The 26,788-nt window shown below is 47.1% G+C and overlaps 1 protein-coding gene across 2 annotated transcripts; it reads right to left on the reverse strand.

Annotated features, from left to right (window-relative positions):
- On the reverse strand, positions 1–26,317 carry PCMTD2 (protein-L-isoaspartate (D-aspartate) O-methyltransferase domain containing 2). Of its 2 annotated transcripts, none has more exons than XM_048497171.1 (6): positions 26,254–26,317; positions 12,272–12,616; positions 11,196–11,298; positions 5,440–5,611; positions 4,451–4,574; positions 1–3,248 (listed from the first exon to the last, which is right to left on the reverse strand). In XM_048497171.1, exons 2-6 carry the CDS (start codon positions 12,576–12,578, stop codon positions 2,863–2,865), a joined length of 1,092 nt encoding a protein of 363 aa, XP_048353128.1. In that variant the 5' UTR covers positions 12,579–12,616; positions 26,254–26,317; the 3' UTR covers positions 1–2,862. The 2 variants fall into 2 exon arrangements, with proteins under 2 accessions (XP_048353128.1, XP_048353127.1); XM_048497170.1 differs by having other exon boundaries at positions 26,182–26,255.
- Between the last annotated feature and the right edge of the window lie 471 nt (positions 26,318–26,788).

Consider the following 26,788-nt stretch of genomic DNA (forward strand, 5'->3'; position numbering starts at 1 on the left):
TTCCTGTCCAACCGCTGTAATACTGTTTATTTGTTCGTATGAGACCTCAGCATCTAGCACAGGCAATACATAAGCACACCTGAAATGGGAACATATTTATTGACACGCAGACAAAATCTGCATTTAAAAAATCGCTCGCTCCGGCTTTTCCTGTGTGCCTCAGACAGCAGACTCACCTGTCTTCATTTCTGCAGATATGTACACCTTCAATTGACCGTATCGAACCAAAACTGATGAGAGGAAAGCATTCCCCCCCCCCCGCGAGTGGGTGACTTAGTAATCCTATCAAAAGCTGTAAAATAATTCACGCGAGGCTGAAAAAAACCCAGACTACGTGAACTGCAAAAAAAATACACAGTTGATGATCGAGGAAGAAGAAAGCGTTTACAGATTTCACACACACAAAAAATCTTGACAGATACAATTAGTTTACCAAAGAACACCCACCGACTAGAGTATGTAAATGCTGGTGTGAAGGAATACTGAGAATTCCCCTTTCTGACACACTGCTACAGTCTAACTTATTGTGCTGGGCACAAACACGAGCGCACAAATGCTACCTTTTTTTCCCGTGTGTTTCGATAATAGGACAACTAGACAGATCACAATTTGCCTGTACGCGTTCTCTTTTAAGCACACAAATCAAGAAAGGGATATCAATTAGAATCCACAAGAGTCCCCTTTCAACTGAAGCGGGAACGAACGGGTGTAGCACACCCCTTCACCAAACATCTGTGATCATGTGGGGGCAGGGGAGGGGCAGGGGGGAAGCGAAGTTCAATACTCTCCCGACTGAGGCAATTTCCGTCGACGGCCGAAATTCGACCGATTATTCGAAAAAACCAAACCGAATGAATGGATGATAGCTTGGTAGCTTCACCAAACAAACTGCTCTGTGGAAACGAAAATTTAAAATAATCCGCGGTTTGGAAAACTATTGCCCAAAAAGAAAAAAAGGAGGAAAAATACCAGGCCGGATGAACCGACAAGCCAGCCTCGGTATAAGGAAGCTTAGTACAGTTAGAAGGTTCTAGCAGTTTAAAGTGTCGTTCCTAGGAGGCCGAACGGTGTTTTGAAAAGACAGTGGTGTCTTGCAGCTTTTAACTTGACAGAGGAAATTCGTTTTGAGCTCATAGGTACAACGTGTAGATTTGAGCATGACGGACAGTTAGTCTGAGTCAACTAAACAAGGGCTAAGCCCTGATGAAGAGGAAGGGGGACCCGGAAGGAACTACATCCTTCTCTTCATGCATCTCCTGGGCTGAATGTGTGGCCGGGCAAACTACAAAAACCCCAAGATATCGCCACACTTCCAGAAGACCACATGGCTCTGCCTACGAAGGCGACGTTGCAAGCCACGTGCCTGAATGAGGCCAACTCCTGTATCCTTAGAGATGGATTTACATATACAAACATGGGAGACTGGACAGATTCTGACGGAGACATCCCTCACTGGCAAGAGCAGGAGACGAGGCGGATGATTTGGAAACTTAAAGCTCTGGTGGAGCGTTTCCGAGGGAGGCATCGCTTCCTACGTATTGAAAACAGCGTTTTGAAGAGGAATCGTTGATGTTTCCCCCCCTCAGCTATTTAAGGGTGAGGAAAACCCTTGACCTTCGCAAAGATTTCTCCTCCTCTTTCCCTCTCGTCCTGCTACAAATTACCAGACTGGAAATGATTTACCAACATCCAAAGAAGGATTTGAGTGGACGTTCCACAGAGGCAAACTAACATTTGTATTTGCTCATCAAGCTTTAAGTATCTGTCTGGGAATCAAACTCAGCTGAATCAGCCTGTAATTATATCTTTTTACTCCACACGCAAAAAAGAGAGATTTCTAGAGCTCTGGGCTGCGGCAGAGGCCCCCAATAGGGGCAGTGCCCAAACCACGCATCCAGACATTTAAACCTGCCGTTTCTGGGAATAAACTAAGAAAATGAAATCTAGCTTTCCTGAAATAACTCTGCATTTCCTCCGATCGGAAAACGTATCTGCCGCTGTCCCTGTTTCACGTCTGGCTCGGTGCTCACACGGCGGCAAAAAGGCCGGACGGCTTTTCAAGAACTCGCCCCTGCAATTTCTTCCCGTGCGTTTCTCTGCCTAAACGCCCAGAAAGCAGAGCCACCAAACAGGTGAAACTGGCAAGCTTTGGGATGACCGATGACAGCACCAAAAATAAAACTGCTGCTTACTCTTAAATCTCTCACAGCCTTCAGTAGTCATGCGTCAAACAGGAATTCTCCTAAAGAGGGTATTAAAAAACCCCCCAAAAAATCATGTTGATACCTTAAGGGATTGTTACCCTTCTCATTTTCTCTAAAACAATGTATTTGATGATTTAAAAAAAGCTTTAATTGGGCATTTAATGTATGCCAGATTCTCCTGATTCGGGTACAAACTGCTAAAATCGTGCTTTCCTGGGGGCGTTTTCTGCGGGAAGAGACCTGGTCAAAAACTGCTACGGGGCTGCAATTCAGGGCACCTCTTGATACAAGTTCTGAAAACTGCTGTTGGCTAAAAAAAAAAATTCAGGCGAGAGATCCGTAGATGTCTCAACCGAGATACAGCGGGGTTTGGGGCTTGTTTTGGACATTCTCTCCTCTATTGTACGTCACCCTCGTTTTGGGTCGCTCTGTGGCTAGCCTGACCCGTCCCCACCCCCACCCAAGGAAGCTCAGCTGTAGGACAAACACTGGAGCACACAAACCAAGGGAAGGGATCTGAAAAATGCTATCACGGGTTCAAAGGACACGGCAGCCACGTTCCCTGGCCAGCTGACCACCATGCAAGCCAGTGGCGGGCGTCCGTCAAGCCCTGCCGAGCGTTTCAGTGTCCTGCCTACCTTTCCTTCCGCCCCAAATTTTATTTCTCTCTGTAATAAAGCAGGTAATATTTCAGCGGGTCGGGCAAAGGGAGGCTGAGGACTCTCTCCCTCAGGATGTTGATGGGGGGGTCGGGCTTCAGTTCGGGGGCAGCTTTTTCGGCCTCCTCCCGGCTCTCCTCCGCCAACTCCTCGAAGTTGTTGTCGTCGGACGGGTTGGAGATCCGACTGGCAAAGACCTCTTTGTCCAAGAAGACGATGGTCTCCATGCGGCGCCGGCGGATGCGCCTCCGCTTAAACCGCGGCGGGTTCCTGAAGCCGTTCCCGTTCCCGTTTCGGCCGTCCGTCTCCTGGTGGATCAGCTTTTTGATGGTGCTGCGGATGGCGATGCGGGCCAAATCCTGGAGGCTGCGGACCATCACCGGTGCTGAGAAAGGCAGAAGGGTGGGGGGGGGGAGTTGGAAGGACAGGAGAATCTTGGCAGACACAAGGGTTGTCAGGGTTGTTTTGATTTGAAACTACGGCCTGCAGTCTTTAGACTGGGGCGCCCAGTGCGGTGCACATGGGCGCCAAGGCACCCGCGAACACCTTTCCTGGCACCTGCCGAGTGATTTTTCACTCCTCCACGAGAGTGGCAGATTTGCTGAACCAGATTTGTTTCCCCACTCCTCTGCATGAAGACTGCTGGGCGGCCTCGGGCTTTTCACAGTTCTCTCAGAACTCTCTCAGCCCCACTGACCTCACAAGGTGTCTGTTGTGGGGAGATGAAAGGAAGGAGTTTGTAAGCCGTTTTGGGACTCTTTAAAGAAGAAGAAGAGTTTGGATTTATATTCCCCCTTTCTCTCCTGCAGGAGACTCAAAGGGGCTGACAATCTCCTTGCCCTTCCCCCCTCATAACAAACACCCTGTGAGGTAGGTGGGGCTGAGAGAGCTCCGAGAAGCTGTGACTAGCCCAAGGTCACCCAGCTGGCGTGTGTGGGAGTGCACAGGCTAATCTGAATTCCCCAGATAAGCCTCCACAGCTTAGGCGGCAGAGCTGGGAATCAAACCCGGTTCCTCCAGATTAGATAAAGGTAGAGAAAAGGCAGGATATAAAAACCAACTCTTCTTCTTAACATGATCACAGACGAACACATCAAAAAAGAAGACGAAGGGTCTGGATTTATATCCTCCCTTTCTCTTCTGTAAGGAGATACAAAGGGGCTTACAATCTCCTTTTCCTTCCTCCCACAACAAGCACCCTGTGAAGTGGGCAGGGCTGAGAGAGCTCTGAAGTACTGTGACTAGCCCAAGGTCACCCAGCTGGCCTCAGATTTTCTAGTGTTGGTTTGAATGTATATATTTGCTGATCTGTTTAATACGTGTTGGAGTGCGCAAGCTAATCTGGTTCACCAGATAAGCCTCCACAGCTCAAGTGGCAGAGCGCGGGGGATCAAACCCGGTTCTCCAGATTAGAGTGCACCTACTCTTAACCATTACACCACGCTGACTCTCCACCACGCTAGAAGTAGAAAATGGAGGGACGTGGCTGGGGGGGGGGAATGTCTCTGTGAACTACATACATTGCCAATCCTAAAACCATGAAAATGGTTGATAAGAGAAACAGATCAACAGAAGATGCAGACTTACGCAAGTGAACTAGTTTTGACTTCCCTGAATCTGCGTGGTTAGGCTGGATCAGAGGAGCAAAGGAAACCGCCAAAATCTTCTTGGTGTCCCAGGCAGAAAGGCCGGTTCGAGTTATCTTGGTCAGCTGCGTTTGAGAACAAAAAAGGAAGCCATGATCGCCATAATAGCTATGCTAGACAAAAGAGACCAATCCTGAAAAGTAAGTCATTTGTAGCCTCTTTGAGGGATTTGCTTACAGGAATATACTGTACTAAATTTTTCAGCAACATACCATTCCCTTATCCATATCAATGCGACAGCTTCAAAATATAGTTTTAAATTTGGCAACGCAAAACCTCCTCTTTCTTTCGCCTCTTGCACATTTTTGCATTTAATTCTTGGTTTCTTTCCCTGCCAAATGAAATTACTTATATCCTTTTGCCATTGCCTAAAGCATGTGACAGAGTTAGTTGTTGGTGCAATTTGGAACAAAAAATAACATTCTTGGCAGTACATTCATTCTTATCACTGAAACTCTACCCATAAAAATTAGATTCAGTCTATTCCGTCTCAGCAAATCTTTCTTCACATCACTCCACACTTTGACATAATCATTTTGGAATAACATACAGTTCTTGTTTGTCAACCACACTAACAAATATTTAATTTTCCCCCACCATCCATCCATCCATCCATCCATCCATCCATCCATCCATCCATCCATCCATCCATCCATCCATCCATCCATCCATCCATCCATCCATCCATCCATCCATCCATCCATCCATCCATCCATCCATCCATCCCTCCATCCCTCCATCCCTCCCTCCCTCCCTCCCTCCCTCCCTCCCCCTCCTTTCTCACCAATGGGTACCCTAAGTGGCTTACAATGATTTCCTCCCCGGTCCTCACAACAACCCTGGAAATATCACACTGACTATCAGTTCTCAACGTGGCACACTGAGAACCCAAAAGCAAAACCCCGGGCAGGAGACTTTCTCCCTGCAAACCTTTTCCTCCAACGGCATGACCAGGATCCCGCCGACTTTCAGCAAGCTCTTCATGTAGTCTTCGTGCTCCTTCTGGACGCCGGCCCCGCAGTACACGCGGTCGTACTGAGTGCATTCCGGAGAGAGCTCTAAACAGTTGCCTGTGACGAAGGAAGGCTCGCAGAATTCGAACCTGGGAACAGAGAAGGAGGGCAGCGAGCAAAGAGTCTACCTCGGGGGGGTGCAACTCTGGTGCTTCAGATGTTCATGGACTACAATTCCCATCAGCCCCTGCTAAGCATGCTCAATTGGCCATGCCAGCAGGGGCTGATGGGAATTGTAGTCCATGAACATCTGAAGCACCAGAGTTGGACACCTCTAGTCTACCTGAGGCGGATTCAGCTAGCCTAGGGGTCTGCAACCTGCGGCTCTCCAGATGTTCATGGACTACAATTCCCATCAGCCCCTGCCAGCTAGTCAAGCCCTGACACTTTCTCTATAAACTGGATTAAAGAGCAAAGGCTCTCTGAATCGGAAGGGAGAAAAACACATGGGGGGTTCCTGTGAAATCTTGTTGGATATTTCAAAAGGCTGAAGCCTCGATAGAGATTACAGTCCTGGGATATGAGCACACTTGAAAACCTCCTGGCTTTCTCAAAATATAGAAGAGTTTGAGTTTGGATTTATATTCCCCCTTTCTCTCCTGAAGGAGACTCAAAGGGGCTTACAATCGCCTTGCCCCTCCCCCCTCACAACAAACACCCTGTGAGGTAGGTGGGGCTGAGAGAGCTCCAAAAAGCTGTGACTAGCCCAAGGTCACCCAGCTGGCGTGTGCTGGAGTGCACAGGCTAATCTGAATTCCCCAGATAAGTCTCCACAGCTCAGGCGGCAGAGCTGGGAATCAAACAGGGTTCCTCCAGATTACATGCACGAGCTCTTAACCTCCTACGCCACTGCTGCTCCTATATAAATATATATAATATATAATAATATTCTCACCAATTTATATACATATAAATATATAAATATATCCTTAGTTATTGTTAAAATGTGAATATCCTTTTGGGAAAACCATATGGATATTTACGTTTTAACAATAATTAGGGATATATTTATATTTTAACAACATTCACTATCTTTATGTGGTTTATAGTCTATCTTTCTCACTTGGACTCAAGGCAGATTAAGAAATGCACATTTCCCATGAACTTTGCATTGGCAAAGAACTCCTTTTAAATGGAAATGTGAAACATGGATTTGTAGGCCTCGCATATGCACAAGAACATCAAAGAGATATAGCTCTTTATCGTCTCCTCCGTGCAATACACTCCTCAGGTGTTTTCGGAAGAGATATTGCAACAGTGTGAATAGATTCCAGGCTTAGGTATTTGCATTGCCATAAAAGACTGGACGAGCTGACCAAAGAAAGAATCGTAGAATAGAAACAGAGAGTTGGAAGAGACCATGAGCGCCATCAAGTCCAACCTCCTGCCATGCAGGAACACACAATCAAAGCACTCCTGTCAGATGGCCATCCAGCCTCTGTTTAAAAACCTCCAAAGAAGGAGACTCCACCACACTCCGAGGCAGCCTATTCCACTGTCAAACAGCCCTGACGGTCAGGAAGTCCTTCCTAATGTTTAGGCAGAATCTCTTTTCCTGCACCTTGACTCTAAGTCCTATACAGGACATATACAGTGCTCTATTAATGTGCAATAAAGTGCCTATAACATACAAACATATATACCAGTTCCTATATAGTACTACTTATTTCCTAATACAGGTACACATTTTGCTTCCAAAACACTTTTAAAGAACATTTAAGTGGAAGGCTTTCATGGCCAGAATCACTGGGGTGCTGTGAGGTTTCCGGGCTGTATGGCCGTGTTCCAGCAGCATTCTCTCCTGATGTTTCACCTACATCTGTGGCTGACATCTTCAAAGGATCTTCAGAGGATCCTCTGAAGATGCCAGCCACAGATGCAGGCGAAACGTCAGGAGAAAATGCTACTGGAACACGGCCATACAGCCCGGAAACCACACAGTACCCCAACGTTTAAGATTTTACCATATATCTTGAATGTCCATAACTTATAGAGAATTTGTACATGTTCCAGACCACCACCCTATCCATGGTTAAGCGGGGTTTCCAATCTTCAGTGGTACTGGAAGTTCCAAATCTGACTTGTCGGGAGTCATTCAAGGGAATCTAAATTATAGACATATAATGTCACATAAAAACTTGCTCATTTATAGAATATCACATCATTCAAGTCAATTGTTTACTTACATTTATCTTGAGTTTTTTTGTAGTTACTTCTCTTATTGTATTTTGTGAGTGTAGATAACAAAATGTTAGAATAACTTCAAGCTGTTGTAATGAGTTTGATGTAATTGCTATCACCTGAATGTTCTGTAGAAGATTTATCTCCCAGCTGTAACAAGCTAGCACACTGCAATTTATGACCAATTAGTGCTGTCAGCAAAGGGATATTTATGCCTATTAAAGGTTAATAAAGATAAAGATAAAGAGTGGAGGGGCCTAGAATGGCGATATAGGGAGAGACAGTCCCTCAGATACGGATGGGCCATGTCCAAATGCTGGGCCCCTTTCATCCCTTCCCCCTCCCTCTCCTCCCTTGCATGCCACCCCTACTTTTTCCCCTCCCCCCTTCTGCTCCTGCTCTTTTTATATCGGGGTCCCTCTTTATTGATGGGACCCACCGTTTCCCTTTTGGGGAGGTTTTAAATTTGAGTTCCGCTGGGCACCTTTACTTTAATCTACTGTATTAACCTCTGTTTTTAAAGGGTTTTAGTAGTTTACTGAATTGATAGTGCTTATGTTATTATAATTTCCTTATTGAATCTTCTGTTGTACACCACCCAGAGTCCTCCGGGGATAGGGCGGTTTAGTAAACTAAAAAAAAAAAAAGGGATATGGCAGACATAATACCAAGATGAATGTAAGGAAATATACAATTGACTTGAATGATGTGATATCCTATAAATGAGCAGGTATTACGTGACATTATGCGTCTATAATTTAGATTCCCTCGAACGACTCCTGACAAGCCAGATTTGGAACTTCCAGTACTACTGAGGAACTCAAACCCCACACAACCGCGGATGGGGTTCTGGTCCGGAACGTGTATAATTTTGGTCTGGAACATGTATAAATTCTCTATCAGTTATGGACATTCAAGATATATGGTGAAAATCCATATTCTTTTTGCAGACTCTGGTGATTTAAAAAAAAAGACTTAAATGTTCTTTTAAAAAAACTGGAAATGAAATTTGTACCTGTATTAGGAAATAAGTAGTACTATGTAGGAATTGTTATGTATGTTTCTATGTTTTAGGCACTTTATTGCACATTAATACAGCATAAGAACATAAGAACAAGCCAGCTGGATCAGACCAGAGTCCATCTAGTCCAGCTCTCTGCTACTCGCAGTGGCCCACCAGGTGCCTTTGGAAGCTCACATGCAGGATGTGAAAGCAAGGGCCTTCTGCGGCTGTTGCTCCCGAGCACCTGGACTATTAAGGCATTTGCAATCTCAGATCAAAGAGGATCAAGATTGGTAGCCATAAATCGACTTGTCCTCCATAAATCTGTCCAAGCCCCTTTTAAAGCTGTCCAGGTTAGTGGCCATCACCACCTCCTGTGGCAGCATATTCCAAACACCAATCACACATTGCGTGAAGAAGTGTTTCCTTTTATTAGTCCTAATTCTTCCCCCCAGAATTTTTAATGTATGCCCCCTGGTTCTAGTATTGTGAGAAAGAGAGAAAAATTTCTCTCTGTCAACATTTTCTACCCCATGCATAATTGTATAGACTTCAATCATATCCCCCCTCAGACGTCTCCTCTCCAAACTAAAGAGTCCCAAACGCTGCAGCCTCTCCTCATAAGGAAGGCGCTCTGGCACCTTTCTTCTCTGTGGATATGTTTCTGTTTTAAGCCATCGGGCATAATGTACATAGTAGGTCTCTCTATACAATAATCACATTGCCCACCATATATTTTAAGTTGTGACCATGTGCAGTTAGTCAATCAATGTGACCACCGAAACAACACTGACTGGTCAAGCAGTGCTCGTAAGACCCGCATGGATAGTCTCCAAAGCATTTCTTGGAATGTGCGCATTACAGATCTACTTTATCAGACCCCCCAAGGAGGCTCATAGGATCCATCCTTTTGCCCAGTCCAGGAGATCTAGAGTTAGGACCTCTGCCAGCTGCCCAGCCTCGGCCTGAAGACCTCCAGGAAATGGGAGCTCCCCCACTCCAGGTAATGGGTTCCTTTACCAATGTGTTATTAACGTAAAACTGAGCTGTTCCACCGGGCTTTTGGGGGGACCGGCCGCTGATTCCGCCCCTCTCATTGCCCTGTCCACTGGCTGTGTAACTGGCTGTGCATCTGACCATCTGCCAGCCCCCTCCCAGAATTTGACCGCTCCCAGGATTTGATCACTGGGGTGTGATGCCAGACGCCCCTTATTATTATTAATTATTAACTATTTATTGACAGATGCTGTTGCTATAGTTTTAAGGTTTTGTATTTTAACTGGGGTTATTTGATTTGTTTTATTATGTTTGTTGTTGTTTTGTTGTACACCGCCCTGAGCCCTTCAGGGGTAGGGCGGTTTATCAAATCGAATAAATAAATAAATAAATAAATAAATAATAATTAAGCGCCATCAAGTCGCAAACCAATTCATGCCAACCCCATAGGACTCTCAAGGCAAGAGGCAAACCGAAGTGGTTTTGCCATTGTCTTCTTCTGCAACTCTGGATTTCCCCGAGGGTCTCCCATCCAAGCACTAACCACAGCTGACCCTACTTAGCTTCAGAGACTTGATGAGATTGGGCCTGTCTGAGCTATTCATGCTGCTGCTGTTAGTGCTAGGAAATTTCTTCTAACGTTCCACTTGAAGTTTATCCTCCCGTAGCTTAAAAGCCTTTTGGATCTAGTCCTGCCTTCTAGAGCAGGAGAGAACAAGAGTTCAATTCTCACAACATAAAGCTTCCATTCCTAGCTGCTTTTTCACTCCCTAATTCAGGCACAACAGATGTGTTACGTTTGCAGGAACGAAAACAGAAGAATCTGTCTCACTGAAGCTGGAATGCCACATCCGAGCCCACGGGGAAGAAAACCTTAATTCCGCTCTGCCATCTTGCAGCTAACATCAAATATTGTGATAAACTAGGCTCTGGCCGTTTCCGCACGGCCACGCTGGGGGTCAGGTCGGCGTACATGATGAACGGTCCTGGAAACTACCGAGAAGACGGTGCTGTGCTGCGCCGTCGCCCGATTGACTTCTACAGCCTTCCTGGGCGACCGTCGGTGCGTCGCCCGATGGAGCCAATGAGGGACACCACCCCTGCCCTCGCGCGACCACTCAGTCCGCCAGGGCAGAAGCGTGTCCCCAGGCCTCGGCGACACGCAGCGGATGAATTGCGCCAGGGGAAAGGTAAGTCCGATTGGAAAAGAAATGGCGAAGTAGCGGATTTGGAAGCCACTGTTTCCCAAAAACCTGCGGCTTCGGGGAGGGGCGAGGTTGGGCTTTAACCTGGCGACGCCGCTGAGGAGTGAGGGTGGCACAGCTGCAAAGCAGCTGCGCCCCCCTTTGCGAACAGCTCCCTGGGGACAACGTTTTTGCCGTCCCCAGGGCGCTGTTTTTGGCCCGTGCGGAAAGGGCCTCTGTCTGCCAATACTGCAACCAGGAGTTACCGTCTGAAATCTCAAGAATTAGACACCCCCCCTCCAATCTTACTTGTCAAAACTGTCACTTGTTCTAATGAAGAAGTCCAGTTTTTGTTTGGCGTATTCTATGACATCAGAGTGAAGCTCCACGCCGTGATTGATACCGAAAGGACCTGTGTGTTTGAGAAAGGCAAAGGAGACTCTTTGAGGGGAACCAGATGAAGAACAAACACCAGTTCTAAAATGCCTCTTCCCCAGTCTGACCCAAACGCTGGAAACCCTGACTACAGTTTGAAGTCTGACGCCTCTACTCAAAATGCAGATATAGAGCAGATCTCTTGAGAGGAAGCCTGACTATTTGGATGGTCTCCAAGACTAGTGCCTGATTGGAATTCTGTTATGGACAATTGAGTTGTTTTGGTTTCATGGTCTAAGAGGAGGAAGCTATAATAATCGGACTAAATAAACCGATGGGATGAGGGCTAACACCCCCAACCTCCACATTCTTAATGGTTTCTTGCACGTTTGTATACGTAACTGTATGTTATGAATAAGAGTTGTATGTTTGGTAATAAGTATTTGTCATGTGTTAGAATTAGGTAATAGTTAACAGTAGGTCTGTTAGGTACAGCGGATGTTTAGAAATTACACTGGCACAATCAACGCACTGCGCACTTTATATTGAGGCTTGTGTACTAGCAGGATGTATCTTTGGCTGATTCCGCATGGGCCAAAAACAGCAGTGTGAAAACAGTGTGAAAATGGTGTAAAATGGTGTAAAAGGGTTTATACTGTTTTCACACCGTTTTCACACCACTGTTTTTGGCCCATGCGGAATCAGCCAGTGTAAAAGGGTTTATACTGATTTCACACCGTTTTCACACCACTGTTTTTGGCCCAAGCGGAATCAGCCTTTGTGTTTTGGAACTTATCCGCTACACGCTATTCCCATGGTGGCGAACCTTTTGCACTCCAGATGTTATAGACTACAATTCCCATCAGCCCCTGCCAGCATGGCCAATTGGCCATGCTGGAAGGGGCTGATGGGAATTGTAGTCCATAACATCTGGAGTGCCAAAGGTTCGCCACCACTGCGCTATTGGATACTGAAGGAGCTCAGTTAACCAAATTGAAAGGACAATTTACCCAGGATGAGCCCAACCATAGAGCTCAAGTAGCCGGTGCCGCTCCCCAAGTTCAAGAAGGAGAGCCCCGGCTGCAAATCCAGCGCTTCCATGACTTCGGAGTAAATGCATGGAGCGGAGAGATGAATGTTCCCATGTTTCCAGGCCAAATCTTTGTAAGCGTTGTCCTTAAACTCCTCCAGGTAGTAGTCGGCCCGGTCGACGGCCCGGAAGGCCTGCTCCACCAGCTCCGTCCGGATGTACTGTGCCTCTTTCAGGTTGTCGATTAACTCGTCGTTATCCTCTCCCGCGCTCACGGCGCCTCCCATGGCCTGCGCTAATGGATTCGAAAATCAATTCCGGCGAGCTGGAGGAGGAAAGAAAACAGGGAACGTCATGACGCTGCTCCAAAGGTCTAGCTCCCTATAAAAGCTGGACAGAAACTAACTTCGCTGAAGACACGTTTGGCACAAAAGCAAATCACTTTCAAGGGACCTTTGGCCCTCGGAAAACGCAGGCTGCTCCTTCAAATATGCACACGGTCATTAGAGCAATGAAATAGCCCTTTGATACAGCATGCCAGTGAGGCTTCTAGACAAGGACTTGTCACGGCATTGTTAGCGATCCCTCTGGACACAGCATCGCAGATTCCTGTTGACAGTTTTATGCTGCATTCCCCCCCCTCCCCAAAACAGAAGCCCGCTCCGCCTCGGCCAGTATTCAAAGCAGAGAAGCAGAATTCCTTTCCTTAGTAACTTCACAGATGCCCGACAACAGTAAACCCGGGGAGATTCATGCTCGCAAAGTAAACCGAGCAGAGTTTCCTGTGTCTGGATGATTCTGACGTGGTGGCTATTCTATTGTTTCTGGTCTAATTTCGAAGCTGCCTTGGAATTAGGGGACAAGTAGGTGTCCTCGGAATGACTGAAGAAGCTGAAAGTCCTGGGAATTTTTTTTAACTGGGTGGTTTCAGGATAGCTCCAGGAATAACAACTTCCATGAATTGTCGAAGGAAGGAAGAAACCATGAAAATGAACAGAATTTGGCTGCCAGTGTTGAAAGACTCTAGAATCAAGACAGTGACTAATCAGCTCCACACAAACACAGGACAACTATAGACAATAGCAATCAAAGGGAACAAAGACCAGGATACTTCTATTCAGATGCATTCACCTATTGACCTTGCTATCTGCATTGTTACTCACATGCTACAGACTTCTTTGTGACTCACATGCCAGGCTACTCTATTCAGATGGCCTCACCTTTTGACCTCACAGTATATATACTCCACTTGCTTTCCATTCCTACTATCAGATCCTCTGAAGATGCCAGCCACAGATGCAGGCGAAACGTCAGGAGAGAATGCTGCTAGAACACGGCCATACAGCCCGGAAACCACACAGCACCCCAATAACAACTTCATTTTGCCCTGTTTGGTGTATTAATGATCATCATTAGGCAAAGAACACAGACTATCCTTTCCTTTTCTTCTAATCCTAGGGTGGTGGCAGACATGCTTAACCAGTGTGGGGAGGAAGAGGGGGAACTGGATTATAGAATCATAGAGTTGGAAGAGACCTCAAGGACCATCAAGTCCAACCCCCTGCATTGCATGAATACATAATCAAAGCACTCCTGACAGATGGCCACCCAGTCTCTCTTTAAAAACCTCCAAAGAAGGAGACTCCACCACACTCCGAGGTGGTGCATTCCACTGTTGAACAGCCCTGACTGTCAGGAAGTTTTTCCTGGTGTTTAGGTGGAATCTCTTTTCCTTCACCTTGAATCCATGACTCCTAGTTCTAGTCTCTGGAGCAGCAGAAAACAAGCTTGCTCCCTCACCAACCTGACATCCCTTTAAATATCTAAAGATGGCTATCATGTCACCTCTTAACCCTCTCTTCACCAAACTAAACATCCCCAACTCCCTAAGGCTCTCTTCGTAGGGCATGGATTCCAGACCTTTGACCATTTTAGTTGCCCTCCTCTGGACCCGTTTCAGCTTGTCAATATCCTTCTTGAGAGTGCACAAACAGGCATTTAATTTTGACAGAATGGATATGTTATGGATTGGGGGTAGGAGGACCGATCTAGGAACAGGTACTTGCAACCTAGTGTTTTCAGGCTGAGCCTGGCAACCGATGGGAGATATGGGGGCAGGAACGGGAGGGGCATGCAGCCCCACTAATGTGGCTATGTCATTTAAGTGGAAAGTCTGGAAAGGTCTAGGAATCTCAGGAAACTCTACGGCAATAGCCGTAAGAGTGTCCAGCAATTCCTAGAGCTCCCTCTCATCACTTCTTGGCTTACCGCAGAAGTGATGTAGCAACATCAAATGACGTATGTCTAAAATTATTTCTCCCAGTGGGCAGACCGCAGCTAGCAGGAGGGAGGCATAGGTAGAGCTGACTCAACCTGCTGTGGATGGAACAGCACTCCCTTAGACCATGCAAACTCATAGTCTGGGAGCACTTCAGCACTATTTGCTTCTTATAGATATTTGGGTAGCAGAGGCAGCTAGGAGTGCTTTCTACCAATGAGGGTTGGTTACCTGTTGGCATTCTAAGGGAAAGCAGTCATGGTCACAGCCACACGTTCTTTAGTATTATTCAGTAATATTTAGTAATGTTCAGGCTGGACTACTGCTACATGCTTTACATGGGGCTGCCCTTGAAGACCGTGTGGAAACTTCAACTGGTTCAGAATGTGGCAAACAGAACACTAAGCAGTGGCATAGGAGCAGCAGTGGCATAGGAGGTTAAGAGCTCATGTATCTAATCTGGAGGAACTGGGTTTGATTCCCAGCTATGCTGCCTGAGCTGTGGAGGCTTATCTGGGGAATTCAGATTAGCCTGTACATTCCCACACACGCCAGCTGGGTGACCTTGGGCTAGTCACAGTTTCTCGGAGCTCTCTCAGCCCCACCTACCTCACAGGGTGTTTGTTGTGAGGGGGAAGGGCAAGGAGATTGTAAGCCCCTTTGAGTCTCCTGCAGGAGAGAAAGGGGGGATATAAATCCAAACTCTTCTTCTTCTTCTAATAGAAGCTTGCTCCAGACAGCACATCAACCTGTCCTGTGTCAGATATGCTCCCCCCCCGTTTCCCCCCAATAGTTTTGACTAAGCTTGAGCAATACCAAAGCCAATAGTTTTGACTAAGCTTGAGCAATACCAAAAAAATTCGGTAAAATTCGGATTCGGCATGATTCTGTTGCAAAACTATTGGCATAGCCGAATCAGCCGAATCCCTGATTTGGATTCATCAGCAAATTTTTTTTGGCATTTTTCTGTTTTCAGCCTGTAGGGGGCGCATTTTTAAAGTCAGCGGCACTAAAATTTTAGGGGATCTTCAAACGACATGCCGAACTGCCAAGCCTAGTTTTGACCTTTATGGCTTCAAATAGGGTACAGAACACCTGAAGGACTGTCTCCGCTTGAAGAACTGCCTCCATGCTGTGAAATCATCTGAGGGGGCGTAGCTGCCACGCTGAATAAAGTACATGTGGCGGGCAACACAGAGCACATTTTGTGTACTTTCTTGGCAGCCAGATGTACATTTTGGAACCCCCTTCCTTGAGAATCATGTGTCGTCCCCTCCTCATAGGCTGGATTATTGTAACGCGCTCTACGCTGGCCTGCCTCTGTCGGTGATCCGGAAATTGAAACTCGTTCAACATGCGGCAGCCAGACTACTTACAGGAACAGCTAGTTGGGACCGGATTACTCCGGTCCTATACCATCTACACTGGCTGCCCATTGAGTTCTGGGCCATCTTCAAAGTGCTGGTTTTGACCTTTAAGGCCATCAGCGGTATTGGGCCTACATATCTGAGGGATCACATCTCCCCGTACTGCCTTACTAGGGCCCTCCGCTCTACGGAGGAGCGGTTGCTGGAAATCCCTGGCCCAAAAAAGATCTGGCTGGCCTCAACAAGGGCCAGGGCTTTTACTGCCTGGTGGTCCCTACCTGGTGGAACAGGCTCCCTAAGGAGACCAGGGCCCTGCAGGACATTCAGAGTTTCCGCAGGCCCTGCAAAACGGACCTGTTCCGCCAGGCTTTTGGCCAGCCGGGATGACCATCTGACCCTCATACCATCTTGGTCTCCCGTGGGTGGGAATGGGGTTGTGATAAGTTGCCATCTGCATATTTTAAATTGTTTAAATTCTATTAATTTAATATTATTATAAGGCTTCCCAACATCTTTTACCTGAAAAGCTTTTAAGTAGCATGCTACTCCCTGCCTCAATCTTGATTTATGGCTTCAATTCTTATTTTAAAAAATGTTTTTAAATTTTTAATTATAATCAGTGTTGGTTATAGACCACGGTTGCAAGCGGCATGGGGACTGACTCTATAAAGGGAAGCCGAGGCCTTCAGTTGGCAAGACCTGAGCAAGGCGGTTAACGTTAGATATTTGGGAGGTCATCATTTCCCCTCACGGATTTACGCATAAGTTGTAGGAACGACTTTGATGGCCTGCGTATCGCATTACTGCACATCCGCAGCCGGGTCAAAATCAAGCCCTCAAACTTACTTGCCGGTAGAGGCTATCATACTCTGGTCACAACAGGGCAAGATAAGACTCACTGAAAAAGACAATAATGCTAGGAAAAACAGAAGGCAGCAGGAAAGCAAGACCACCCAACATGAGATAGGCTGACTGTGCGACTGTGTTGAACTTGACGGTCCTTGGGAGTCTCTTCCAACTCTATGATTCTATAACTACATTATTATTATTATTATTATTATTATTATTATTATTATTATTATTATTATTATTATTATTATTATTATTATTATTATTATTATTATTATTATTATTATTATTATTATTATTATTAATTTATTTATTTATTTATTTATTTATTTATTTATTTATTTGATTTAATATACCGCCCTATCCCCGAGGGGCTCAGGGCGGTGTACAATATAAAACATCATATATAAAACATAAATATAATTTAAAACAACAGGTATGTCCTAAAACAGCATCCCAAGAAACCCGTATGTAACCGTCCCAAGAAAAGATAGTGGGTCCCAATGATGTTAGGGACCCATGTGGAGCAGAGGGAAGGGGGCTGGGGCAACGGCTCTCAGTTTGAAAGACCTAAGGGAGGCTATTAATGAGAGAACTCTTCAGAGGATGTTTATTCCTGGGGTCGCCAGGAGGTGGAAGCAACGTACACATAAACGCAAACAGGCTTCAGTGGATGCAAGAGCGGGAATGGCGTCAGCATACCCTGAGATGGGGCAGCTGTCAGGCCCACTGCTGCTGACCCCCCCCCAACACCTTCCCTGTCCATTTGTTTGCAAGCGCTCCACCAGCCGTGCCGCCAGGTTCTCAGAGCAGCTACACACACACTGGTCAGTTCTGCTGGGGAAAGGGAAGGAATGTGGCGATTGTTAGCTCAGACAGTCTGAGGGCCCTTCCGCACATACAGAAAAATACACTTCCAATCCACTTTGCAGCTGGATTTTACTATGAGGAATAGCAAAATCCCCTTGCAAACAATTGTGAAAGTGGATTCAAAGTGGATTACTTTTCATGTGCGGAAGAGGCCTTAGTATATAGTGCCCCCTCACTGCTCTTTGCCTTGGCGCTGTTACATCAGCGTCCCCTCATATTGAGGGGCCCGCAGTCACCCTTCTTGGGGTAGGTTTTAATTGGGGTTTTCTGGACGCCTCTTGTTTATTTATTTATTAACCGTTATCCGCTGTTTTATATGAGTTTTTAGGATGTTTTATTGATGATTAATGGGATGGAGCTTATGTATTTGTGTTTGTGTATGACCCGCTCCTGCTTGATGTTTTTGAATTGTGTTGTTCACCGCCCGGAGCCCTTCGGGGATCGGGCGGTATAGAAATTGAAGAAATAAATAAATAAATAAATAAATAAATAAATAAATAAAAAAGTAATATTAAGGGTAAGACTTCAATCCAGTAGCATCTTAAAGGCCAACAAGATTTCCAGGGCAAGCTTTTGAGAGTCTGATGGTGTCTGATGAAGGAAACTTTGACTCTGGAAAGTTTCTCCCCCGAAAAATCCAAGGCTCCTTCCGCACATGCAGAATAATGCACTTTCAATCCACTTTCAGTGCACTCTGCAGTTGGGCGGAAGAGCAAAATCCACTTGCAAACCATTGTGAAAGTGGACCGGAAGTGCATTAATTCTGCACGTGCGAAAGGGGCCTGAGAACTAGGGGGCCCACTTCAAAAGTTTCGGAACCACTGATTAGCACGAGATTGCCCAAGGGACGGTGCGTGAAAGCGCATGATCTTGTCTGGAGTTTACTGCCGCTCTTAGGCTGAATTCCCACTGAAAATTTAATCTAGATACAACCAAGTTTCAAAAGAGTCGGCACCTTTTCATCCAGATTCCAACATCCTCACTGCAGCATATTTCTAGTGAAGATGTCTAGGCCTGCCCCCTGGAGGGGGGGGGGTGCCTGCTGCCAGGGTGCAATTGTTAAGCTAGCAGCGCCAAAGTTTCAGAGTATCTTTAGGAGTCCCTCCTGATGATAAAACCCAGGTTTGGTGAAGTTTGGTTCATGGGGGCCAAAGTTATGGACCCTCAAATGTGTAGCTCCCATCTCCTATTAGCTCCCATTGGAAACAATGGGGGATGGGGGCACCCCCTTTGTGAGTACATAGCTTTGGACCCACTTGACCAAACTTCACAAAACCTGTGTGGTATCAGTAGGAGACTCTGCTGATGATATTACCCAAGTTTGGTGAAATTTGGTTCACGGGGGCCAAAGTTATGGACCCTCAAAAGTGTAGTCCCCATCTATTAGCTCCCTTTGGAGTGTTTTTTTCAAAAAGGTGCATATACAAGCAGGTCCAGGAAAATCCCATGATAAGGGGGCGGGGGGGGGGGGAGGCGCCAGAAACGGGCTATGAGGAGATCTCAAGGGAACCTGGATATTTTGGGTGACTATCACAGGATTAATCGCCAGTAGGAAATCACCCATTGAGTCACAAATCTGACATAGGAGCTCTCCTGGGGCAACACCAGAACTTTCAAAGACTCATTTACAACGGGCAAGAATGTCATTTGCAACGTCAACGCTCTGACAGACTCTCTGCATACCATTCGGGGGTGGGGGTGGGGAGCTGAGCACAATTTTTCATTTACAGCTGCTTTTCTCTCCTGGCCAGGGCTGCAAAAACCCGCCGATTCAGCGTTTGCTCCGAGCGTGGAATGTTCTCCCCCCAGGATTATTGCATGCGTTCAGCGGAAAAACAAAACCACCCCCCCCCCCCCCCGGCCGACTCGACACATAGCAACAATCTATAACCAAAACCAGAAGTTACTGCACGGTCCCTGTCAGATGCAAGCGACCACAGCTGCCCCAGCACGATCCAATTTGTTGAAACAAGATGTCCACATTTGGGTAGAATTGTGATGCGCAAAAACCCAAGCTTTGCTCCGGGGAAAACGGTTTGCCTTCGAAGTTGCCGAATGGGAAGATTTACACAAAACCACTTTCGCTGCACGGACCTGCCTCGTTTGCCCGCTTGGTCTGAAGTTTTTGAGACTCTGCACGGTTAGGACTGTCGGGCGTGGAATATGGCGCAGGGAACTCCAACGTGGTGCCCGTGGACGCCATGAGGCCTGCCCTGCCAACCCCTTTCCTGGTGCTTTTACAAAGAAAAAGAAGAAGAAGAAGAGTTTGGATTTATATCCCCCCTTTCTCTCCTGTAGGAGACTCAAAGGGGCTGACAATCTCCTTGCCTTTCCCCCCTCACAACAAACACCCTGTGAGGTGGGTGGGGCTGAGAGAGCTCCGAAGAACTGTGACTAGCCCAAGGTCACCCAGCTGGCGTGCGTGGGAGCGCACAGGCTAATCTGAATTCCCCAGATAAGCCTCCACAGCTCAGGCGGCAGAGCTGGGAATCAAACCCAGCTCCTCCAGATCAGAGTGCACCTGCTCTTAGCCACTGCGCTTAGCCACTATGCCACTGCTGCTCCCACAAAGTGGGCAGGATTAGGTAGGGCTTTTGCTCAACAAGGCTTCTGATTGGCCGTGCAGATTTTTACAGGCATTGCCTCGACAGTAGTGCCCCCCCCCCCCCCCCGCCGGCACAGGGACCTTTGCTGCGGCAGCTAGCTCCCATTGAAATAATGCAAACAATAAAAGCCCGCCTTTTCAATCAGGAACTCCAACTTCTGGTCCAAAGAGCTGGGGCTGCATGTTCACCTGCCCATTTAGGTATTACCCCTACCAAAGTCCAAATGGCCTGTTACCTAAATGGGCTATTCAACCCAAAACTAAGACGGGCTTTTACCAGAGCCATGTGCAATTCCTTCCCATCAGCCCTTCTTCAAGGGCGCTTTTCGAGGATTCCGATACAAGACAGGGTGTGTTCTTGCTATATCAATACCCCCGAAACGATGTTGCATATTTTATTTGATTGTCCAAAATATCTTGATTTTACACCTGATTTCCAATGTATCATTCCCCCTTCATTAAGGAATTCTACACCTAACGTGTGAACTTGGTTTTTTTTGTTAAATAACAGTTCAACTGAGATCTTGGAGCTGGTTGCTGAATTCCTGGGAAGGGTTTCGGATTGTTGATCCTTTTTGGATTTCAGATGTTTTATATTGCTCTGGGATTTCATATATTGTATGTATTGATGCCTATTAAAGGTTTATGAAATGATATGAAATGAAATATTAGAAGAAGAAGAAGAAGAAGAAGAAGAGGAGGAGGAGGAGGAGGAGGAGGAGTTTGGATTTATATCCCCCCTTTCTCTCCTGCAGGAGACTCAAAGGGGCTTACAATCTCCTTGCCCTTCCCCCCTCACAACAAACACCCTGTGAGGTAGGTGGGGCTGAGAGAACTCCAAAGAACTCTGACTAGCCCAAGGTCACCCACCTGGCATGCTCTGGAGTGCACAAGCTAATCTGCTTCACCAGATAAGCCTCCACAACTCAAGTGGCAGAGCAGGGAATCAAACCTGGTTCCTCCAGATTAGATACACGAGTTCTTAACCTCCTTCGCCACTGCTCCATTGCATTTTAAGAAATTGCATCGTACAGGTATGTCGTGAGTTGTTCCAAGTCCACTTCAGTATGAGAGAGCAGGGTGTTAAATCAATCAAACAAACAAATAGTGCCCCACCACAAATGTTGTTAGTCTTTAAGGGATGACTAGAGTCTAGACTAGACTAGAGAGCCAGCGTGGTGTAGTGGTTAAGACCAGGTGAACTCTAATCTGAAGAACCGGGTTTGATTCCACGCTCTGCCTCTTGAGCTGTGGAGACTTATCTGGTGAACCAAGTTAGCTTGTGCACTTCAGTGCATGCCAGCTGGGTGACCTTTGGCTAGTCAGAGTTCTTTGGAGCTCTCTCAGCTCCACCCACCCCACAGGGTGTTTGCTGGGGGGGGGTGTTGAAGGGAAAGCCCCTTTGAGTCTCCTTACAGGAAAGAACAGGGGGGGGGGGATATAAATTCAAACTCCTCTTCTTCTTGTACTTCCCCACTAACCCTTTCTTCCTTCCCTCCTAAATACGACTTAAGCCACATTCGTTTTTTTAAACAAACCACAAGAGCTTTAACTGCTCCAATTTGTTGTATACCCCATTCTTTACAAAAGGACAGGAGGCAGAGCGCTCTGGAGGCAAGCCGGCTGCCCTCTGACCTGGCTGCAATCCAGCTGCAGGGACATTAACATGCCTTTTGCATGTTCTGTCCAGCCACTACAAGAGACAACCGCTTTGCGGCCAACCTGGGGCACGCTCCCTGAAAACAGGGTCTCCTGTCTGACATCGCCTGAACACAGAAGGCGGCATGGCACCAGTGAAGAGGGAGAGCGTGACGGTGGTAATGAATGGTTCTCTCCCACAGCCCAGAGAAGTTTTTCGTTTTGTAGCCAAGACTTGCGGCATCCGCCCTAGTTCAAAACAGCCTCACGGACAACCGCCGAAGATTTGTGCATCCAGTTTTTTTTTTACAATGGCAGCCTCTGGCATCTTTCCTGTGCCTCGTGCAGACAGACAGAGCCAAACATCGCCAGAACGACTGCACGCCAAAGCACTCAACAGCATCATGATGAACTACTACAGGTATTTAATTTAGCACGCGCTCCCAGACACCCACAGGAGAGTATCAGAATCAAGGAGCCGCTCTTTGGACTTAAAGATGGGGTCAAGATGGAGAAAAATGCCCGGGTCAGAAACACACACAAAGAAAACAGGGATGCTCCACAGGTAAGATATAAGTATGCTCCACAGGACGCAAAAGGAAAGCCTACAGGAGAACAGGCCAAATTCACAGAAGATGTTCGTGGACAGCTAGCAGACTGGCTCTGGCCCTTCTGGAGCAATTTCTTCAGGCCTTTGATGGTCTGCTAAATTATAATCACAGCCTACAAAGCTGCATTATGCTGAGTCAGACCACCTGTTTGCATAACGCGGGATTATCTGTCCCAGGCGGGCAGCGGCTCTCTGGTTTTTCAAGGGGAAAAAGGGACTTTGTCGCAATCTGCTTCCTGAGATCCTTAAACTGAAGAATGTATCTGGGACCTTCCACACACTCTACCACTGAACAACTGCTGTCCCAACATTACATCTCTTGTTCGGATGGGTAGTGGTTACAGATCTGGAGGAATGGCTGAGGACTTTTAGATTCTGGCTGCGAATTCACTTTCTCTCAGACTGTAATTCCCTGGTCCACCGTCTGCTCTCTGACACCCATTCCAACCCCTGGTTTTCCATAATTGAAGAAAAAAATGGCCTCTATTGGACTGTCAGTGGATTCACTTTGCCCTTTGTCCTATTCAGAAGCTTATAGGAAATTAAAAGGTCAACTATTGGATAGAGAGTTCTCTACCCTAATCACCCTAGGCCAAGAAAACGGTAAGCTCCCCCCTGTATTTTTTCTCTCCATTTTGAACGGGGCCACTTGGCAACAAATACCTGTATTGCTTAATAAACCCTGCTCAAAGGAGAGCCATAATGCTCGCCAGGTTTAATGTTATGCCTTCTGCCTTGTTACATGGCAGATTTAATAAGCAAGAAAAGGCTAAAAGATTGTGCCCATGCAACGATGGCTCAGTTGAATCTCTGGCCCAACAATTACTACACTGTCTCAGATTCAAGGAAATCAGATCCAAGTATGTGAATCTTACTCCTTTACATTTACCCCATCTCCCCGATTTAATTAGATTACACTACTTGTTGGACAACCCTGATCCTTCTCTCTGTATGATAGTGGCAGACTTTCTCCTGGAAATTACTAAACGCCAGTAGATTTCCTTCAACCTGTATTGGATATGCTTTTTAATCTGTTTTTTTATTAGTGTTGTACTGTTGTCTATGCCAATAAAGGCTTGCTTCTAGATCTGGAGGAACGTTCATCTTACTTACACTTGAGAGCCACGGTTGTGTAGTGGTTAAGAGAAAGGATTCTAATCTGGAGAACCGGGTTTGATTTCCCACTCCTCCCACTGAGTGGAAGAGGCTTATCTGGTGAACCAGATGTGTTTCCACACTCCTACATTCCTACTGGGTGACCTTGGGCTAGTCACAGTTCTCTCTGAACTCTCTCAGTCCCACCTACCTTACAAGGTGTCTGTTGTGGGGATAGGAAAGGAGAGGAGCTTGTAAGCCACAAGTCTCCTTAGGAGCCAGCATGGTGTAGTGGTTAAGAGCAGGTGCACTCTAATCTGGAGAACCGGACTTGAGTCCCTGCTCTGCCACTTGAGCTGTGGAGGCTTATCTGGTGAACTAGATTAGTTTGTGTACTCCAACACATGCCAGCTGGGTGACCTTGGGCTAGTCTTTGGAGTTCTCTGGAGTTCTCTCAGCCCCACCTACCTCACAGGGTGTTTGCTGTGAGGGGGGGGGGGGAAGGGAAAGAAGTTTGTAAGCCCCTCTGAGTCTCCTTACAGGAGAGAAAGGTGGGATATAAATCCAAACTCTTCTTCTTCTTATACCATTCCCTTTCTACATTTGTTCTCTCTAATTCCAGCAGCCAAATTTAAAAGTTTTTCATTTCCCCCAGTATTTTAGTCATGCTTGATTTTTTTAACTACTATAGTTGATCAGCTGTTATTTCAAACGATGGATTTGTATTTTAATGACATCGTTTTAGTGTCTTCTTGCTAATATTGCCAAGCACCTTGAAAGTAAGATATAAGTATTTTAAAATTCAAAAATAGAGGTGGGGCACTCAGCCAGAGTGGGGCTCTAGTGCTTTATAGTGGATGTGAAATTAAGTCAAGAGGAAACGGCAGTATTCTTCCCACGCACATTATAATGGCGGTGGAATTACTTTAGGGGCAGAGAGCGGACAAGCAACTAAGCCTCATGATGACAGAATCATGAGGAAATCACAATTATTAATAATATTTTCTATAGCCCTTTTCTTTGCAACAAGTCAGCCATTCTCTTGCTTCAGTTGACTGAAAAGCATGACATAGATAGAAGTACATTTAGAATTTTGCTCCCATTTACAAATCTCAGAGATGGAACTCTATTGTCAGGGGTACAATAAGCCATTAATTCTACTACTATGGAGACGGAGTGAGGGGAGACGCAGAAGATCACAGCCAACTCTGATCACAGGACACGGTGGCCAGTATAGTGTGTAGTGGTTAGGAGCAGCGGACTCTAATCTGGAAAGCCAAATTTGATTCCCCACTCCTCCACATGAGCGGCAGACTCTAATCTGATGAACTGGATTTGTTCCCCTGTTCCTACACATGAAGCCTGCTGGGGTGACCTTGGGCCAGTCACAGTTCTCTCAGGACTTTCTCAGCCCCACCTGCACTTACTGCTCCCCTCCTCCCGAGGTGTGTCATGTAAATAGGGATGCCAGCCTCTAGGTAGGACTTGGGGAACCCCCAGCATTACAGCTGGCCTCCAGACTAGAGATCATTTTCCCTGGAGAAAACGGACGCTTTGGAGGGTGGACTCTATGGAATTGCACCCCACGGATGTCCCTTTCCTCTGCAGGCTCCACCCCCCCCCCATCTGCAGGAATTTCCCAAGCCAGAGCTGGCAATTTCACCCCACCCCACCCCCCCCGGCATAGAACTCTACATCTTCACAATGGTTAAAAAAGGCACAACAAAGTTCATCACAACATTGTTGTGATCAGAGATAAAAAGAGCACCAGGGTTTCAACCTGTGTTTGGGAGGGAAGCGGTCATGACGGGGGGTGGGGGTGGGGGTGGGGGGGGCTATTGCATCCTTTCAAGGGGATTGTGAAGGGGGGCCACAAAGTAGATCTGATATATCCAAGGGTCTGGAGCGCTTCCACAGCTGGGAGGGGGGGAGGTAGGTTTTGCACTCATTGTTTTTTTTACGGGGGGGGGGGGGGGGGGAAAGTCTGGTCTCAGGGCAGGAGGTGAGGCTTTTTTCAAGTTCCCAACCTCCAGGCAGCGGCTGGAGATCTCCTGGGATTACAACTGATCCCCAAGGGATGGAGATCAGTCTCCTTGGAGAAAGCGACAGCCTTGCAGGGTGGGCTCTACGGCTGCATGCTGAGGGGCCTCCCTTCCCCCCAAAAAATCTCCAGGAATTTCCCCAAACCCAAGTTGGCAACCTGGCTCTTTGCCTGCAGACCGGCCCATGGGACAGCAATGGGGTGGGGGCAAAGGAGAAGATTTGCACACACGCGCACCCCTACTCCCATAGTTAACCCTTTGCACCCAGGCTAGAGGGGGGAGAAGGGGCTGGGGACCCCCTCCCACTCCAACGAGGGGGAGACTGTGGGACCCCCCCCCCCCCCGCTTTGCACAGAGTAGACTCCACTGGCTGGGCTCTTTGCAAAATGTAGTTATGCTAATAGGGGGGCAGGTGGGGGCTATTATGACGCGAGGGGCGGGGCTAGGGGAGGCGGGGCTTCCCCTGCAGAATTGAGGGGGGGTCTGAGAGGGGGTCTCGGGGTGGGGGGGGAGAGGGGCAGCCGGGGCGACTCTACCTGTCTTCTTCCTCCTCCTCCTCCTCCTCCTCCTGCCCTCCCCCGTCGCGGCCCACAGCTGTAAACACTCACCCAGCTGGAGAAACGCCCCCTCAAGGTTGCGCATGCGCGGAGCAGGCCAGGCACACGACAGGCACGGGACGCGTATGCGCGTGCGCAGGCGAGGGGGGCTATACCATTCTGGCAAACAAAAAGGGAGCCAGCGGAGGCCGGGAGGAACTATTGGCGGCGGGGGAGAAAGACCGGGGAGGTTAGGGCAGAGGAAAAGGATCTTTTTATTTCATTCCCCCCATTTTTGTTTTGTTTGTTTGTTTGTTTTTTGTTATTACCTTTATTATTCTGTAAAGATTATTATTTTCTTTTAGGGGGAAGTAGCCATTTATGCAGTTCCATGGGGACTTGCAGCGGCCGGTGGCGCTCTCGGCTTGACCTACCTCGCAGGGTTGTTGTATGGAGAAAAGAAAAGAGAATAATGTCAGCTGTCTTGGATTTCACTTGAGGAGAAAGGCAGGGTCGAAATGCATTAAATAAACGTTAACTATTGCACCTTGGGTCCCGATGGCAATTTGGGACAGATTCAAGGCGGGGAGGGTAACAGAAGAGTCCC

Source organism: Sphaerodactylus townsendi, linkage group LG05, assembly GCF_021028975.2.
Source record: "Sphaerodactylus townsendi isolate TG3544 linkage group LG05, MPM_Stown_v2.3, whole genome shotgun sequence".
Taxonomy (NCBI): Eukaryota; Metazoa; Chordata; class Lepidosauria; order Squamata; family Sphaerodactylidae; genus Sphaerodactylus; species Sphaerodactylus townsendi.